At 33.3% G+C, this 18497-nt stretch overlaps 2 protein-coding genes across 2 annotated transcripts in view; both read left to right on the plus strand.

Annotated features, from left to right (window-relative positions):
* LOC139811707 (ester hydrolase C11orf54 homolog) overlaps nt 1-17216 on the plus strand; it is a 203145-nt gene extending 185929 nt beyond the window's left edge. Inside the window, exons 6-11 of the mRNA XM_071776058.1 lie at nt 15332-15450; nt 15522-15620; nt 15698-15873; nt 16114-16372; nt 16467-16672; nt 16969-17216. Coding sequence (XP_071632159.1) covers nt 15332-15450; nt 15522-15620; nt 15698-15873; nt 16114-16372; nt 16467-16672; nt 16969-17109 — 1000 coding nt within the window. The 3' untranslated portion in view covers nt 17110-17216. The remainder of the gene's footprint in view (nt 1-15331; nt 15451-15521; nt 15621-15697; nt 15874-16113; nt 16373-16466; nt 16673-16968) is intronic.
* LOC139812015 (ester hydrolase C11orf54 homolog) lies at nt 11353-13314 on the plus strand. Its single transcript, XM_071776603.1, has 4 exons — nt 11353-11518; nt 11796-12069; nt 12159-12367; nt 12673-13314. Exons 1-4 carry the CDS (start codon nt 11393-11395, stop codon nt 12820-12822), a joined length of 759 nt encoding a protein of 252 aa, XP_071632704.1. The 5' UTR covers nt 11353-11392; the 3' UTR covers nt 12823-13314.
* Nucleotides 17217-18497: the final 1281 nt, after the last annotated feature.

Here is an 18497-nt window from a genome sequence, read left to right on the forward strand (position 1 = left end):
AAGGCAAAATGTCGGGGCGTTGTTATAATACCGTTAGCATCCCTCGACCGATTGGGTAGGCGCATCCGCCTGATATTTAGCGGGGGCTAGACGACTTCCAACTTTTATTTGACTAGACTAGCCGGCGCCCTGGCTCCGATAGTCTGGCCGTTACCGCTAAAGGGGGACAACGCAGACGAAGTGACGAAGCGGAGTGGGAGTCGGGATTATCGGCGCACCGAGGCGGCTGGATGCGAGAGGGAGAGAGATGGCCGATGTGCCAGAGGGAGAGAGCCGAGTCGTAGAGATATCGATTCATCCAAATCCACGGTGCCGGCACAAATGGGTGCATGGACCGGCGGCCTCGCACGTCCATCGCGCGATACCAGATTACATCGCGTTATGTTGTGCAACGCGGGGGAAAGGCGGTTTCATACCCTCCGTCCGCGCGCTCTCTCTCTCTCTTGCCTACCCTTCCTCCCCCTCGTCTAACCGATGTAAATTCCATTATTGGCCGACTGATTCCGCCGTATTAAACGCGGCGACGCGTGTATATCGGTTACTTTCCCCGTTTATACGGATCATCCAAACGACGCAACGCCCGAGCGTGGTTTGGTTGTTTCTCCAACGAAATGGGTGGGATATTCTGGGTGTTGTACCACGGAGAAAAAGACCGAGACAAATCCGAGGTTTTGTTTTATTCGAGCTCCTTTTCACGGGTACCTTCGTGCGTAAAAAAAAAAGAAAAGATAAAGAGAGAAAGAGAATGATGTCTGGTTTGTGCATCTGAAAAAAACGCGCGATGAGAGGGAGGTATGCTCGGAGATTCACTTGTTCTCCAATATCGCGGATATTTAAACGTACTATCCGTAACTCGATAAAATTTGGAAAGCGAACTTTTTTCAATAAAAAAATAGGAGTGAGCACTATAAATCCAACCAGATAATTTAATATTTTTGTACTCATGTGTGTGCGCATGACGATATTGCTATTGTCATATAACGTCACATACCAATATTGTCATATATACCTACGTCAAGTAAAGGATTAAGTTTTAAAATTCTCTTAGCCTTTTATATAAAAATGCATTAATTAAATCCAGTAACAAGAAAATAATATTGAAATTTATTAAGATTTATGTAAAAACGATATGTTATAAAATTAAAAGTTTACTTATATAGATATAGTTAATAAGATTATATATTATTTTATGGAATTAGAGAGAAGGAAACGTTCATTCATTTTAATCATTCATTGATAGCATTAGACTACTGCGATTATTTGTAACAAACACGATAATTCGCCCATCAGCATCGAGAACTTTATTAGTTTAATGAAATTCGTTAGTTCCCAAATTTCCGGTCGCCGATTTGTTCTGCGCTGAAATATAATTCACCTTTCTCGGTTTTCCGATAACTTTAAAGCTTACACAAACAAAAAGAATAATTGAATTTTTCTCGAGAAAATAATCGTACTGTCAGCAAGCTGGCGCGGAATGAATTCTCATAGAGAATCGGTAAAATATTTGAGATGACCTCTCACTCTCTCTCTCTCTCTCCATTTCTGTCGCTCATTCCCTCTCTTCGAGGACAGATTAAAACTCGAAGGGGCCGAGATCGGCTGGCGATTTTTCTCCCTAGATGGCCTAGATCGCATCAAGCTGCGCTCTTCTCCGTCTATATAGGTATACCCGAGTACACGAGTATATATCAGGAGAGCTTGTCAACTCCGCGCTTCCGACGCCGAAAGAAATAATTCGCCGATGCTTTTGTATCCTGAATGGCTATAAATTCAACTAAAACCTATCAGAAGAGCGAATTCTGCTCCTCGTACTGCGCATTTATCGTACTCGAGGATTCGGCTATGAAAAGATCAGTTTGTCAAATTTTCGTTGCACACTTCTTGCGTTTTATTGATAAATGAAAATTGATATGAAAATGTTGCAACTTTTGTTAGATAAACTTTGTTTTTTTATCAAATGTTGTTTCGTCGGATGTTTTCGTCGATAACGATTAGAATCTTTAACTGAAAAGTTAATTGTGTATTTAGATTTAGAAAAAATAAATTTTTTCTAAAATAATGGTTTTGATCCTTACTTTTAAATCATATTTCTAATGAAATATGCAATATAAAACGTATAGGTATACATATATATTACAGAGATGTTCGTTCTTTTTGAAGTACCTATATTAAGTTTATTTCACATTTTTTCGCGTATTTAAGCGTTATATTACGCTGGTAATATTATACGCACATTAATTTTGCGAAGAAAGATTGAAGATAAATTTTTTTAACGCATTTTGTCATTATTAACATAGAGACATGAAATTGCTATTTTAGCTTGAATAAAATATTTCAGAAAATTAAATAGATTCAAAAGAGTCGCTTCTTATTTTAAAACTCACAAACTTATTTTTAAGAATCATATCAGATTTAGAATATGCATTTACTTAATATTAATGCATACACAAATATTAATATATTTATTATTAAAAAAAAATTATATCGATGAAATTGAAATTTTCGTGACAATGTGACAGCCAATATGACATTTATGTCCCTCTGCAACCAGAATAGATATAAAAATCTACTGACTGTTAATTATCCTTTTGTCTTCAATTTGCCTAGCTTGCTCACTGATTTTATGTTTATTGTGTCCTCCCACTCTTCCCTTTATCTAAAAAAGCACGATTATTACATGCAATATAAGACGATTTTGTGCAATATGATTATGAATGATTATGAAAAAATTTATTATGTGACAAGTAAGTTTTTGTTAAATAATTAATTCAATTGTCATTTTATTATAGTATCTTGAACATAAAAGATCACATTGCTGTTAGAAGATAAAACACTTTTCTTCTAATAATACTGTTATTTTAATAATGATTTGTGATTTAATATTTAGCATTTTGAAATACAAAAAGAATGTTGATACACTTGTAAAGTTTAATTCTGTATACATATTGAAGATAATAATAGTTAGTAAGACATTGAAAATGTGATAAATGCATTAAAAGTCTGCTACACTGTATAAACAACTCTTAAGTTAGTTTGTTAAATTGTGTCTGGAAAATTAAGTATGCCACAAGTGAAGATTATATGCGATCTAAGATAAGAGAGTACGTGGAAGTAGTAGTAGTTTGCGTATACAATACAGAGATATTTTCGTGCAACAGGTGGCCATATCTATGAGGATTCAAATTAAACATCAAAATTTAACGGATTTTACTGCGTGTCTAACAACCTTGGTTTGTTAATATTTTATTTTATATAGCGTTGTCATCAAATATACATATTTTCCTACAATCTTGATGTATTTTCGAATGTCCTATTTTCTTTTGCTTATTCTAACAAATAATTTAACATTATAAATAAAATAATATACAGAATATAATACCCTTTTCCCCCATAAAGTTATTGTTAAAAGAATTCTCTGGCATAATGAACTTTTCCTTTTATCCTTCGATCCTATTAACTTTTGTCTTGCATGATTCATATATATTAATATATTACTAATCGATTGCGTTGATAATTATGTTATATTATTTTTTATTATAAGTAAAAATTTCATAAGATTTATACAGAAGTATCTAAGTTAATGAGATCTTGTTATCATTATTTCTTTCTCTTTTATCTACAGCGAATCTGTGAATAATTATTTCTGGCAAATTTTTTAGTAAACATTTTTTCAAATAATTTACACTTTACAAACTTAGTACTTTTAATCCAATTAAATTATATTTTACGCTGATACAAGTTATAAAAATACAAGGCGAATCTATTTCTAATACATTTCTTAATATAATCTTGACTTGTAATAATTAGCCTTACACGTGTGTGCAGTTTGTATTATTATTTAAATCTAATTAATAGAGAAGTCTAATTCTTGTTAAAAACAATTATACTGTTTATGCATAGTTACGTTAATATTCTTGGTCATTAAGGACACTCGTATTCACAAAATACATGGCATCGTTAAGAGTAACTGCATAAGATATGATCTTACTAATGATTCTTGCATTTAAGGATTTAGCATAATGGCTTAAATCTTATCTTACTCTACGAAATGTATATGTATATTAAAATAATTCGTAATATAAATACGAGAATTGTATCTCTTTATTTCTTAGGGAGAGAAAGAGAAACAGAAACGGAAGGAGAGAAAGAGGGAGAGCAACTTTAATTGTATAATTTTTGTTAGGTTTTTGTTTATATAAGAACTGTTTTAAACAAAATTGCTTAACGGAACTACTGATACCTATATCATTATCTTTCTGCCACAAGCACAAATGCCAAATGTACTTATATCTGTATCATCCCTTATTAAAGATTCTTTAAAATCTACAAAAAATTGCGTTTATAAGTTACTTTTGTCGTTAAAATAAATATGCAATACCCAAATTCTCGAAAGATTACTAAATAAAAATTATCAAATACTTACGTTAGTTCTTCTGGCAATTTTGGGAACTGTTTAAAGTATAATATAGTACATTAGGAATCAAGAATTAATTCAGAGAATACATCGCATGCGGATGATTAAATTTCAACCGAGAAAATAGAAATGAGAATCCAATTGATGACATCTATTTTCAATTATAATATCTACCTTAATCGATAATATATTTCAATTTTTGTTTACGCAGGCAGTGAAGTGTAATACGCAGAAATACGCGTTCGTTCGTTGCAAAATATATCCGCCTGTTTTAATTAATGCGCGTCGCTTTGTGTCTGTTCCGCGGTAAATTGCACGATTCTCGTCCCCTATCGCGCGCGAGGCGTGCTACGAATTCGTGAGTGGGATCGGTACGCAAGGTGACTATCGAGCGGTTTATTTCATCGAGGTAGCTGGCGGAAGGAAGGAGGAAAGGGGGCAAGAAGCTTGCGTTCCGAGATGCAAATTCGGTGTGGCTATACAGTACCGTTTACGAGATCAACGCACTACTTGGATTAGGATAAGAGCTCAAGTCTGCGGAGCGTGCAAAAGTCGAATGTTGGAAATATTCTTCTTCCCTCGTCTACTCCAATTTCTGCTGTTTTTACACACACACACACACACACACACACACACACATACACACATATTATATACATTATATATATATATATTTATATCTCCGCAGATCCTTGAGAGCAGAGATAAGAAAAAAACGTAATGTAACAATATGATATAACGACAATTCAACTGCTACGCTTTTGTACAATAATAGGACGTACTAATAATGTTACATAAGATTATATGCAAAGTGACAATCCATATCTTTGTTATCGAATAAAATAAATTCCAATAAGCAAGAAAAAAATTAATGTAATTAATAGAAACGTTCTGTAACAGAAAATTAGTTACAGAAATACTTTTCTATCGGCAAGTATCGTACAAAATTTTATTATAATAAGAATGATAAGAAAGATATATTTCCAAGTATTAATTACTCCGTATTGTCATAAGCTGGATGGAAATTTGAAGAGATGAGACAGACTTTGAAACGGATATACCGTCGAGCACACGTTATCTTCTCGTCGAATGCTCGTTATTTTTCCACTGCAGGCAACTAATAACCCGATATTCGGAGTCGGGTTAGTTACGAGATATCGAAAAACAATCGGAGAGACTCGCTAACACCGACCTTCCTACGCACAATCTCACGTCGCACCCTTAGAGGGCGGCAGACAAGATAGCGAACACGGAAGAGAACATCTCCCCATGTGACCTCGAGTTAATTCTCACCATATATCCTTCCTTTCGATATTTCCGAGATCTCTTTATCCATCTCTCTCTCTCCTCTTTCTTTCTCTCCCTCGTCCCCGCATCTTATCTCCGCGCTCCACCTTCCCAACGTCTCCCGTTCCTTCTACTCATCCTCCGTTGATCCGAGGACGACGAGGAGGAAAGGCGCGAGAGTCAGGTGCCAGTTACCGGCCCGATATAAAATATCGCTCCCCGTCCGTGAAGTAAGGTAAAGCGCGACCCCTCGGCCGTCTTCCTTTTCTCGCGGACATCGAAATAACGTGCCTCGTTAACGCGTCGCCGTATATCTCCGGGATTTCTGATCTCTTCTGCCTCGTAACCCAAGCTCTATCGTGGGGAATTACGTTCTGCATCGAGACGCTTGAGTATATGAACCAATCGACCACGGACGGAGTATCGTGATCAAAATATTTTAACCGATTCTAACTGATACCTCACTCATAATTTGCATCTGGAAGCGAGGCGAGATCACAAAGGACGAACGCGAAATGGAACTTCAATTCGTCGTTCAGTTTCAAATTGGCCATCAGGCAAACTAACGGAATCCTCTTTTATTTGAAGCTTACCAACTTTTAGTTAACTTACCGAGATTTATTGATTTTAATTTGAAATACTGAAACGTCGAGTGCGGAAAGTTGCGACGGAAAGTTGTGACGGATGATGATCCCTGCACGCGACGATCCCACTGAAGAAGAATTTTGCAGATTTCAATGCTGCACTTCCACTTTCCGCAAATTTTGAGAAAGAGACAAAACTTCTTCTGTTTACCTCGCAGTTATCAAGTACATTTAGAAATTGCACGGAGTCTAAGAAACTTTATCTATATAGATACTAGGTGCTCCAGAAGGATTAATTGGAAGGATTAATTGGACGGAGATATATCCTCGATATATAGCCGAATAAGAAGCACCTTTCCCTTAAATCCCTCTGATCGGCCGATACGTTTATTTTGCCATTGATGGTATTAAAGTAGAGTAAACACAGCGTCTCATCCCGTCAGTCGAGCGAAAATGACCACAGCAAGATATATAGGGCGCTTGAAATTAAGAGGATTTCATGGAAATTCGTTTCACTAAATAATCTTGGAAATAAAGGATTGGCTTTGCAATCGTTATACGAGTTTTTTATTATTTAGTTAGAGCTATTAATAATATTAACACGTAGAAGTATATTAAAGTTAGCTTCTTTCTGTCCACATTTGATATTAAATTACATTGACGGATAAAAACAAACTTAAGAATTTTAACCAAATTCCCAATTTCTTGAAATTTCTAAGCATCCGACTTGACAGAGAATAATTTCTTTAAAAAATAATTATAATTTTTAGATATTTATTTTTTATATAAGGTTCAACAAATATTTTTTTTAGTCTTCAATTCTGTTTGTTGGAGCAGTGCATTAATGTGCAAATGTATGACTATAGTATATGTTACTGTTCACACAGCAAGTGTGTTATCGCCTTCATCATTGCGAACGATAATGTCAGAGATGGTACTTGGGACTGTAAGCTCTCTCTCTCTTTCTCTCTCTTTCTCTCTCTCAGAGAAAGAGAAGAAGAAGAAGAAAAAGAAGAAAAAGAAAGAGAGAGAGAGAGAGAGAGAGAGAGAGAGAGAGAGAGAGAGAGAAAGAGAGAGAAAGAGAGAGAGAGAAAGAGAGAGAGAGAGAAGGTGAGGGAGAAGGGAGGGAGGTAGGGAGAGACACGATCGATCGAAACTCTAGAGCCGAAGGTGCTTGCCGTCGTGTCCGCGCGCGAGTTTTAATTTCCATCCCGGCACCTCCAGATTCCTCCAATTTCCGGTCCATCGATGGCGGAGGAGCGTGAAAAGGATCGTGCGGTCGCGAAAGCGCGCCTCGTTCAGCGCGTCGCGACGAGATAATAATTCATAAGGCTGGCAAAAAGAATGGGGACATCTCTCTTCGCGACATGTCGACCGTAAAGTCCGTATTCGCTCGGCCAAAATTTCGAGGTAGATTTTCTCTCTCTTTTACTGCCGCGCGTGCGGACTCGGCCGTGTAGTAGTAGTCAGCCGTCGCCGCTGACCTACAATTCCCTTCTCACCCAACCCTCTGCCACCCTGACGTTTCGCGATATTTCATAACTCGCGGCACGGGGAGCTCCGTGACGTGCAATGCGTCGCGCGCAGACGAACTATAATAATGCAAAAACCGCGCAATTCTTTTTTTTTTCGTTTCTTTTTTGAAAAGCGCAATAAGCGGTACCTGTTTCTCACGGGTGCCCACTTTATGACATCGCGTTTGTTTAGGTCACGTTTAGGTCGACGTAGAACAGCGTGAATGATAGCGCAGAGACAGTCTAAAAATTTAAAAACATGAACGCTCGACGTCGGGGTTTACTTTTAGCGAATTGAGTCGCGCTGAACTTATAGATACGTACGGAATTTTCGCACAGTTTACAGTAATAAGTACTAGTATGTATCTAAGTAAGTTTCTTATAATCTGTAAATGTAAATCAAATATGTAAAAAAAGAACTATATAAATGACTTTAAAGAAGACTTTAGAAGATTTTAATTGTTTTAACATAAAACTTACTCATTTTCCCCACATACATATATATGCATACGAGACATCGCGCTGCTAAATGAAAGAAGAAACGAGAGATCTTTCTCCACTCTGTGAGGAGAGAATCGAGGTGTCGATTTGTAAAATTACGGGGAATTTATGCGCGCGAGAGGCAATGGCATTGATTAACACCGTTCGCGATCAAACTCGAGTAAAGATATTATTGTGCGGAAATCCTGAAGCATATACGCGCACGCTCAAAGGAGAAATGAGAAGAGAGAAACGACAAGGAAGAGATTGCTTTGTGGTGCGATTCCCTTTCTCCTACTTGATATAGTGAAAGAGCGGATGCACACGTAAAGACCCTCCTTTCCTGATGTATACAAATAAACATCCTTTCCGCACTTTGACACTTATTTGCCACTGGCTGGAACGTGATTCTGCACGACTTACGTTCGTTACAGCGTATTAACATCCATTACCACATTCTTTCGCGTCCGTCACATTCATTACAAAGAAAGGCCTCATCTAATTTCCCTATAGGATCGCGCCACAAGTTTTTTCGGCGTATCACGTATGATGAGGCAGCGGTTCCTCGAGGCGAGCTTTCAAAGAAAACCGCGCCCGCACGAAAGCACCCCGAAGCAAATACGATGAGAGAAAACGAAGGTCTGGAGGAATATATATATTGATCCAAGTATCCATCGACACACATTAATAATAAATTCTGACTATTTGCTTGAACGATCGAGATTTTTAGGGAACTCTATTCACGCACAAAGACGCCTGTTTGGTCAACTAATTATTTAGGCGCTCATTTCTGTAGTAATAAAAAGATGGATTATGATAACGGAGCATGTAGCTCCATTAGCTTTAGTAAATTTTACCTCGGCTTTTTTTATTTAATATTGTAGCGACCGTGCTCCCTCAAAGAATTAGATGACTTTATAATAAAACGAGGTTGCTTTACGAGTGCAATATTATTTTGTAACGATCTTCCGAGAAGGAATAAGCATGAACTCTAGACGCTATATTAAATGCTCGATTTTTTTATATATTACCAGAATAAATTATACACAAGATAATTACGCATTGCATTTAATATTAATATGACAAAGTTTTGGTTAATATGACAAACTCTTAAAGATTGTTTGTTATTGAAAAGCTGAAATTGAAAAGTAATGTAGCCAATGTCAAATATTATTGTAAGAGCTGTCGTATTTAATATTTTAACATCTCACTGAACTCAATAAAAGCTTGTTTTCTTATTCTAATAAAGAAGAAAAATGAAAAAGATTTATATTTTACTCCACATAATATGTATATTCCTCATTTTTATTAATTACTTGATTATTAATTTATTAATAATTATATATTAATAATTATTATTTTATATTTTAAACATTAATATTGAATTATAATAAAATAATCCTACATTTGAAGGAGATATATATTTATTAAGAATCTAGTTATTATTTTTTGATTGTATTACGCAATTTATTATCTGCGATAATATGATTTGTTGGGAATATTTATATCCCGCCAGAGCCTTAATCATAACCTTAGTTTACAATATCACGTGTTAAAATTAAATAAAATAAACAACAATCTTTTGGACTGATACTAACACATTTTAAATTTCGTAAAATTATTCTAATAATATTGCGTTGGATTTTGAACATACAAACAGCCAAAAAATTTTTTTATAATTTTGACTTTTACAAATCAATTTTGTTATATTACATAGATAAATTATTGCACATTTATATTAAATTTCTGTTGGTTTGTAAATTTCAAAGTTGTTAACGAATTTACGAAATTATATTTATCTATATTACTGACTCATGACCGTTATGATCTTGTATTGTTTATATCGCTCTTTGTTTACGAGAACACAACGCTTTTGACAAAAGGTCTCATCATATTATTTCTCATATTCATACACTAAAGAACGGACGTGCCTGTGATGGTGAACTTATTAAACAGCCTGCAATTATATAATACTTTTGCAACACATATTTTGTAAGTATATATTTTGTATATATTTTGTAAGCTATCTAAGCATTACATACCTAAGGCATATTACATTTTAATACACGTTTAAATACCTACATGCTTTGCGTTTATTTAATTAATCGTCAACGTATTCGAGGTAGTTTCTAAAGTATTATAAAAATTATATCATAAATCACATACGTACTATGATTAAAATACGCACTGCGCGTATTTTATATTTTCGTATTATAGTTGCATGAAAATTTGAATAAGAAATTATATATAATAAATCGCGTAAAGAGATTATTGTAAAAAAAAAGAAAAAAAGATTAATAAGATTTGTTCTCTCCAAAATTTACATAAAATGTTCTTTCACCAAAAGAGTTTGTTGCTTAATCAACATGCTATTTAACATTGATGAATTTTGACTTTTATAGATTATGTTCGAAAAATAATCTGAGTACACTACAATTCACACAGTAGTTTTTAGGTGCATTATTTTTAATAGCTTATTACAATTAAACCCATCACACATATTACATAAGCTATGGCTTATCTGATATTATATTACTTTAAGTATCATCATTAATATTATCTCTCTTTTTTTTTAGATCCCTCTAAATATACTTTTATAACGTAACAGTTTCGTGATTGTTACGTATGGTCTTTATGTTAATAGACCTGCGTTAAATTCAAATTGAATTAATAGATTTGCATAAATTCAAATTTCTAGTTAATAGTCTTGTATTTAAATTCAAATTGAGGATGGAGAATTTATCTGAAAACGGCCATGCTTCTACTATAAATCGTCCTTTACGCCCAATACAATTAAGACCATCTACTCTCTCGGAAATCGGAAGAAGTATGTATATAGTGTTCATAAATTAATTCAGACGTGTAATATTTGATGTCTCTGTCACTATGTAAAAATAGCTCTGCAAGATGAAATGAAATTTATGTTCCGGGAGTTGACGGTTGACATAGCTGCCTGCCCTTGTCTAACCAGAGAACCATTCAATCTTGCCGGAATAGGTAAGACATCTAAGGAAAAATTTATAATATTTTATTTAAAAGATGAATATTCTTAAAAATCTACAGGATTATGCGGCAACCCATCATTAATAGAAGTCGGTGGTTACACGGCCTTTATGCCATTCCCACATAATAACAATGCAAGGTGGAATATTAAAAACATAGTATCGAGTTTTGCCTACGATTCCTTTATCATTGGAACAGGTTACGCTGCAAAGCCGTACATGCCTTACAACGGACATGTATGTATTACCGATACTTTTGTTGCATAAGAGGATGGTAATATTATAATGATATGATACCATCATAATAGCATAAGCTAGCTAGATATAGTAAATTGTGCTAGAAATTGCATATTATATTAATTGATTTATTGTTATCTTATCATTATTTTAATTCTATTAATTTATTACTATTTAATTTATTCTACTGAGCTTTTTACAGTTTTGTAATGTTTTTACAGTAAACTTGTTCCTATTCTATCGCTTTATCTCTTTTTTTTAAATCCTGCTGTTATAGCTCATTATGAATGCGATATATAGAGCACCTAATATCATGAATGCGAGTCGCATCGTTTTCGCAGAAACAAGTAATGGACAGAGAAGGATAGAAACGTTAACTATACCTGACCAAATGATGTGTTCCTTCGTGGGCAATTTTTTTCTTAGCGAGGGCAGAGAGGGCAATGTTCTTAGAATACGCGCCAAGGGTCGCGAATCCAATACAGATATTATAACGATGATACATAACATTCTTTATAAAGAGTTTTATGTGAATAAGAATCGTATTGTCGGTAATAAGCAACTCTAATCTAGTCTAATGTATCCAGCTAAAAAATAGATAAAAAAGTAATTTGATTATCTTTTATATTTGGCCTCGCAGCCTTAGGTGGTGTTCTTAGGATGAGGAATGGACAAGTAGCGCAAAATGTTATGCCGGAAGAATATCCGCGATTGGTTACATCATTTGGCGACCTCGTTAGGTGGTTTCAGTGTCACGATATAAAGCTCGAATCAGATCTGATAGCTGTTGGCACATTACTTAATAACACACCAACAGAACTTTTAGTCACGGAACAACGTTATGGTTTTGTAAGTTATTTGTACTAGTCGTACAAATATCAGAAACCTTTATAATTTTCAAGTTATTATTTTATACTCTCTATCCTCTATCAGTAGAGAAATACCATTATAAATTTGAATTCTTTATTTATTACATATAATTATTTACGTCCGTTTGTTTCTATCAAAGTTTGCACTTGCGATTATTAAATTAAAGTAAATTAAAATAATATAACTTTCTTCACACATTTAAATGTTAATTACAGCAGTGGTGTATAATTGTAAGTCTCAAAGCTTAAATATCATGAAGTATTTATCTTCTTTATTTTTTGCAGTATCTTCCAACCAGACGTCATCAGTTCAATAGTTTTTCCAATTATGGAGCAGGTGGACAATTCATTAGCGATATCACGAAGGACGACACAGAATATGAAGGATACTTCAATTTAGCAACAAAAATCTATTCTGTAAATTATTGCGCATGAATGCCTCTCTCTATTCCTCGTATAAATCTAGTTACTTATATTCTTGTTTAGTTTATTGTTGTTTGTGTAGTATTGTTTAGCGTATTATTACGACGAAGATATATCTAATCGGATTATAATGTTTGTAAACTTCTCGATGCATTTTGATATAATTTTTGATAAATTTGATCTAATTTTTGATATTTTTGATAACTTTTGATATAATTAATAGAATTCCAGAATTTCTGATGCGTTTTAAGAAAAAAGTAATTAAGTTGATAATTACATGCAAAAAATCAAGACTTGAAAATATACAGGATACCAAGTTTACGTTTTTATCAAACGAAACAGAAGAGAAGAAGAAGAAGAAAAAGAAGAAGAAGAGAGAGAGAAAAAGAGCTAGGATATCATTAATAATATATAATACCAAAGAAATAAAATACAACATTAAATATTATTAAAATGATGTTATGTAGAATCTCTCTCTCTCTCTTTTTCTCTCTCCCTCTCTCCTTCTCTCCCTCTTGAATTTTACGTATCATTAAGTTTCTATTATTATTTTCAAAAGTGTTTATCTTTTTATTCTTATTATCAACTTCTTAAATATCTAATTAAAACTTTTAATATATATTTAATATACGTTTATTATGTTTATTACATAATTTTATGTAATAAATATAAATCTAACAATTGTATTTTCTAATGTATAAAATTATATTTTTAAGCAACAATATATATTGCGCTAAAATAAAACTCGAACGCATTTGAAGCAACTAGTCTCTTATTACATCACACACAATATATTATTTGCGTTAATATAAGTTGTTGCGAGTTTATATATGGTGTAAGTGCCCCAACTATCTTCAACTTTACGGCATTATGCATTGAAAATAAATTAAATAAAGAACAATTTTGGACTGATAGAAAAACATTTTTTTGAAAAATTATTCTATCACATTATTCTCACAAGCAGCAAAAGTTTTAAAAATATGGCTTATATGTAAATAAATTTTTATATTAAAGATATATTATTATATATCCGTACTAAACTTTCGTTGATTTTAAAATTTCTAAACTATTAACGTCTTTATGAAAATATATTTATTTATTACCACTAATTGACTAATCCATGACCGCTATGTTCTTTTATTGTTTACGCCGTTGCTTTCTATTTACGAAGAGAGAGCACTTTCGACAAAGTGCCTCCTACCATTTCTCATATTCCTGTAGACTATGAAACAATGGATGTGCTTGTGATGGTGAAATTAAGAAATTATACAGTTTGCGAGCATACAAATTTTCACGACATACATTGAGTGAGTGTACAAACGTATGCTTTACACATACACATATACATATTAGATTTAGTAATATTTAATTAACATTTAAATGTATGTTTTATTTTTGGTTCACTAATATTACTTTCAATATTAATGTATAATCGAAACAGCTTCTACCTTTTTAAGGCGAAATTGGACCACTTTCTCACGGATTTAGACGGATAAAAATGTTACCATTGTATTCAGCGACTTAAAGAACATAAGATTACATATTTAACTTAATAACTTATACTTCTTAGGCAGAAATCGTACTATTTTACCTACCGTACTTCGTATTTAAATTTCAAAGTTTAACGATCTTACAAAGTTATATTTATTTATTACCACTGAGTACTCATGACCGCTATAATCTGTAGTAAGAGTCAGTTTATGCTGTTGTTTTCTGTCTGAGAGAAACGTCTTTGAAAATATGACTTATTTCATTTCATATTCAGACTACGAAAGGATAGACGTGCCTGTGATAGTGAATTAGTTAGAAATTTAATATTCTGCAATTATACAAAACTTTTGCAACATATATCTTGTCAGTATATAATCTAGACTGTGGCGACTGTGCACACACACACACACACACGCACACACACACATACAGAGGGAGAGAGAGGAGGAGGAGGAGGAGGAGGAGACAAAACATATTATATGTAATTAGTAATATTTTAATACATGTCTTGCTCTTACTTTATTAATATATCTTTCACTATCAATATTAATATACGCTAACAAAATAGCTTCTACAATATTACGAAAATTAAGTGATACATATTGTTTGTACTATCATCAAAATATGCACTGCGCGTATATTATATTTTCTGTATTATGGCTGCCTAATAATTCCAATAAAAAATTACGTGTGTGACAAATCACATAGAGAAATTGCCTTAAAAATGAATAAGAGAAAAGTGACAATACATTGCTTTATCATTAAAGCCTTGTTACTTTTTTGGAAAACTAATTTATATGTAAGTCACATAAAAATTAGTTTACTGCATTATCTCTAATAGCTAAATACAATCGAATCCATCATACTTATTACGTAATGTTTTAACACCTATCACTCTTTTCGCATCTTATTATTCGAAATAACATTAATATGATTTAGATTTTATTTTATGATCTAGATACTTCCTTTAAAATTCTCTTTTAACTTGATAAGTTATCAATTCTTATATGTGTTTTTCATTATTTTATAGTATTGCGCTTAAATTCAAAGTAAACATCATGGCGGCAGAAAACGGCGATGCCTGGATTGCAAATTTTTCGTTAAACACGATAAACTCGCAGTTTCCTACACTTCCGGAGGTTGCAACAAGTACGTAACGTATATAACTTTATAATTTAATTTACATGTATAATATTTGATATTGCTGTCACTAACAATAGTTCTGCAAGATGGAATGGAATCCGTGTTCCGAGAGTTGACGGTTGACATAGCTACCTGCCCTTGTCTAACCGAAGAACCATTCAATCTTGCCGGAATAGGTAAGAAATTTAAGGAAGCTAAGTAGTATTTTACTAATTGTAAGAAAACAAATTTCCATAAAATTCTATAATTACAGGTTTAAACGGCAATCCTTCAATAATACAAGTCGGTGATTATACGAACCTTATTCCGAACCCGCTTTATGATAGCGCAAAATGGAATATTGAGGATATGTTATTATCAACTGGCTATGATTCTTTCATTATCGGATCTGGTTACGCTGCGTATCCATACTTGCCTTACAACGGACACGTATGTATTATAAATACTTTCATGCGCAAAAGTATGATAATATTATTATAATTTTATTGTACTAGCAGAATAAATAGAGATCCATAAATTGTGCGATAAACTGCGTATTAAATTAATTGATTTATTGTTATCGTTTTCTACTGATGTTTTAATTCTATGATAGTATGTTATTATGATTTGTTAGTTGCTTCAATCTGATCTTTTTATGTTTATTTTTCACAAGCTCGATTACTGTTGTAGCTCATTATGAACGCGGCGTATAAAGCACCTAATATCACGAATGCGAGTCGCATCGTTTTCGCAGACAAAGGACAGAGAAGGATAGTAATGTTAACTCAACCCAAGACAACGACGTGCTCTTTTATGGGCAATTTTTTTCTCAGCGAAGGCAGAGAAAGCAATGTTCTTAAAGTGCGCGCCAAGGGTCGCCAAACCGATTTAGATATTATAACAATAATGCAAGACATACTTTACAGACATTACCGTGATTGTCCTGTTGGTAATAAACCTTTTAATCTAGTTAATTATATAATTTTAAAAGTAGATAAAAAGATGTTTTTATTATCTTTTCTATGTCTGGTCCTGCAATGCAGCCTTAGGTGGCGTTCTGAGAATGAGGAATGGACGAGTGGCGCTAAATGTTATGCCGAAATGTTATTTCCAGAACAAGTCATCATTTCGCAGTCTCTCTAAATGGTTTGATTGTCACGACATAGAGCTCGAACAGGATCTGATAGCTGTTGGTACAATTATTAACACCGAACCGGATATTTTGCACTATGAACAGCGCTACAATTCCGTAAGTAATTTGTACTATGGTAGTGCAAGTGGATAACAGAGATTATTTTTCTTCAAATTATTGTCTTGTGTCACCAGAAAAACTACCATAATTATAAATCTTAATTTCTTATTCATTAACTCATGTAATTCTATCTATCCGCTTATGTTAAAATGAGCACTTATAATTATTAAATTTAAGTAAGTTAAATTAATAAATCTCAACTTTTCCAGTTTAAGCGTTAATCATGACTGTGATGATTACGGTCTAAATTTCAAAGCTTAAACTTTATGAAATATTTATATTATGCTTTTCAGCCTCTGCCGAGGAGGCATCATCAGTTCCATAGTTTTTCCAATTACGGAGCAGGCGGGCAGTTTGTTAACGATATCACGAGGGACACGATCGAGTATGAAGGATACTTTAATTTAGCGAACAAAATTTATATGTCAGATTGATGGCCATGATTATCTTTTTATTTTAAAACTAGTTTCTTATGTGAACAAAAGTTTGTTATATAGAGAATTGTCTTGATAAAGTAATTAAAGATTTAGCTGATATAGAAATCTGAAAATAATTATGTTCCACAGTATAAATAATTTTAATTATATACATTCAAACTGGTTGCAAAAATGACTAACCTTTTTGCAGCATTATCATGTTTGAATGTTCTACATAATTATTTTGATGTTCCATTATTATTCTCAGATTATAAGCCCAATTTTTACATTTAGCAAAACCGTTCTTTCCATGTATGTTTTTCTGAATTTGCGTCAAAGATATCGTATCAGATTATAATATTTTATAATATAAGTTTTTTTATTTATAATATAAGTTTTGCATTTGATATTTTTAAATATAATTGTTAAAAGTTTATAGTTCTTAATAGTCGATAAATGTTCTAGCTATTAAATGCTAAAAATAAGGATTTGAAGATATAAAATCCTGGCACTTTTTTCCTGGAAACAAAGATACATTATAATTTAGTTATTTTAAACAGGAGCGATTTTTAAATTCTATTATTTTTCTATATAACAATATAAGAATTTGTGTAGCACTATATATCTAGAATTCTGAAAAGTATGTGTATGTGTAAGTACAAAAAGTAATGAGACTCACGTTTTATAAAAAAATTTTGAATCAAAACACTACATAAAATCTGTGTAGTACTATCTAGAACTCTGAAAAGTATGTAAAGTAATTACATAGATAACGATACTTTACTTATTTATTACTGTCTTAGCTTCGTCTCAGTTTTATCGACTTGTTAGTGTCAGTTCCACTGCATGCTGTCCCTAATTTACGCTCCAATCTCACTTATATCTACTTCTCATTAACGCGATCACAGCTGATTATGAACTCAATGTTTGCGTTACGTGGCGTAACAACAATGGAAGGCAACAAAAACGCAAGTTACGTCGCTTTCGTAGATAAAAACACCGGACAATGTAGGCTGCAAACCTTCAACCATATTAACCATATCAACCATATTAATCATGAATGTTCCATGAAGGGCAATTTCTTTATCAGAAATGGTAAACAGGGAAACGTCCTAAAAGTTTACGCCAAGAAACGGATTGGCCCGTTAAGTTTCACGGAATCAATGCAGACGACGCTCGCCGATCATTTTAAAGATACCGTTGCTAAGAAAGCCAGTGTCTGCTCGAACATAATTAGTTAAAAATAGCGTTTAAGAGAAAATAACAAACAAGAAATAATAATTGTAAAACCTTGTCGAATAGACCGTGACATTTTCTGCATTTCATCTTGTAGGTTTGGGTGGTATACTTGTGGCGCAAAACGGAAATCTGCTTCAGTCTATTATACCGCAAGATTTTCCACAAAT

This window comes from Temnothorax longispinosus, chromosome 4, assembly GCF_030848805.1.
Source record: "Temnothorax longispinosus isolate EJ_2023e chromosome 4, Tlon_JGU_v1, whole genome shotgun sequence".
In the NCBI taxonomy this organism is placed as follows: Eukaryota; Metazoa; Arthropoda; class Insecta; order Hymenoptera; family Formicidae; genus Temnothorax; species Temnothorax longispinosus.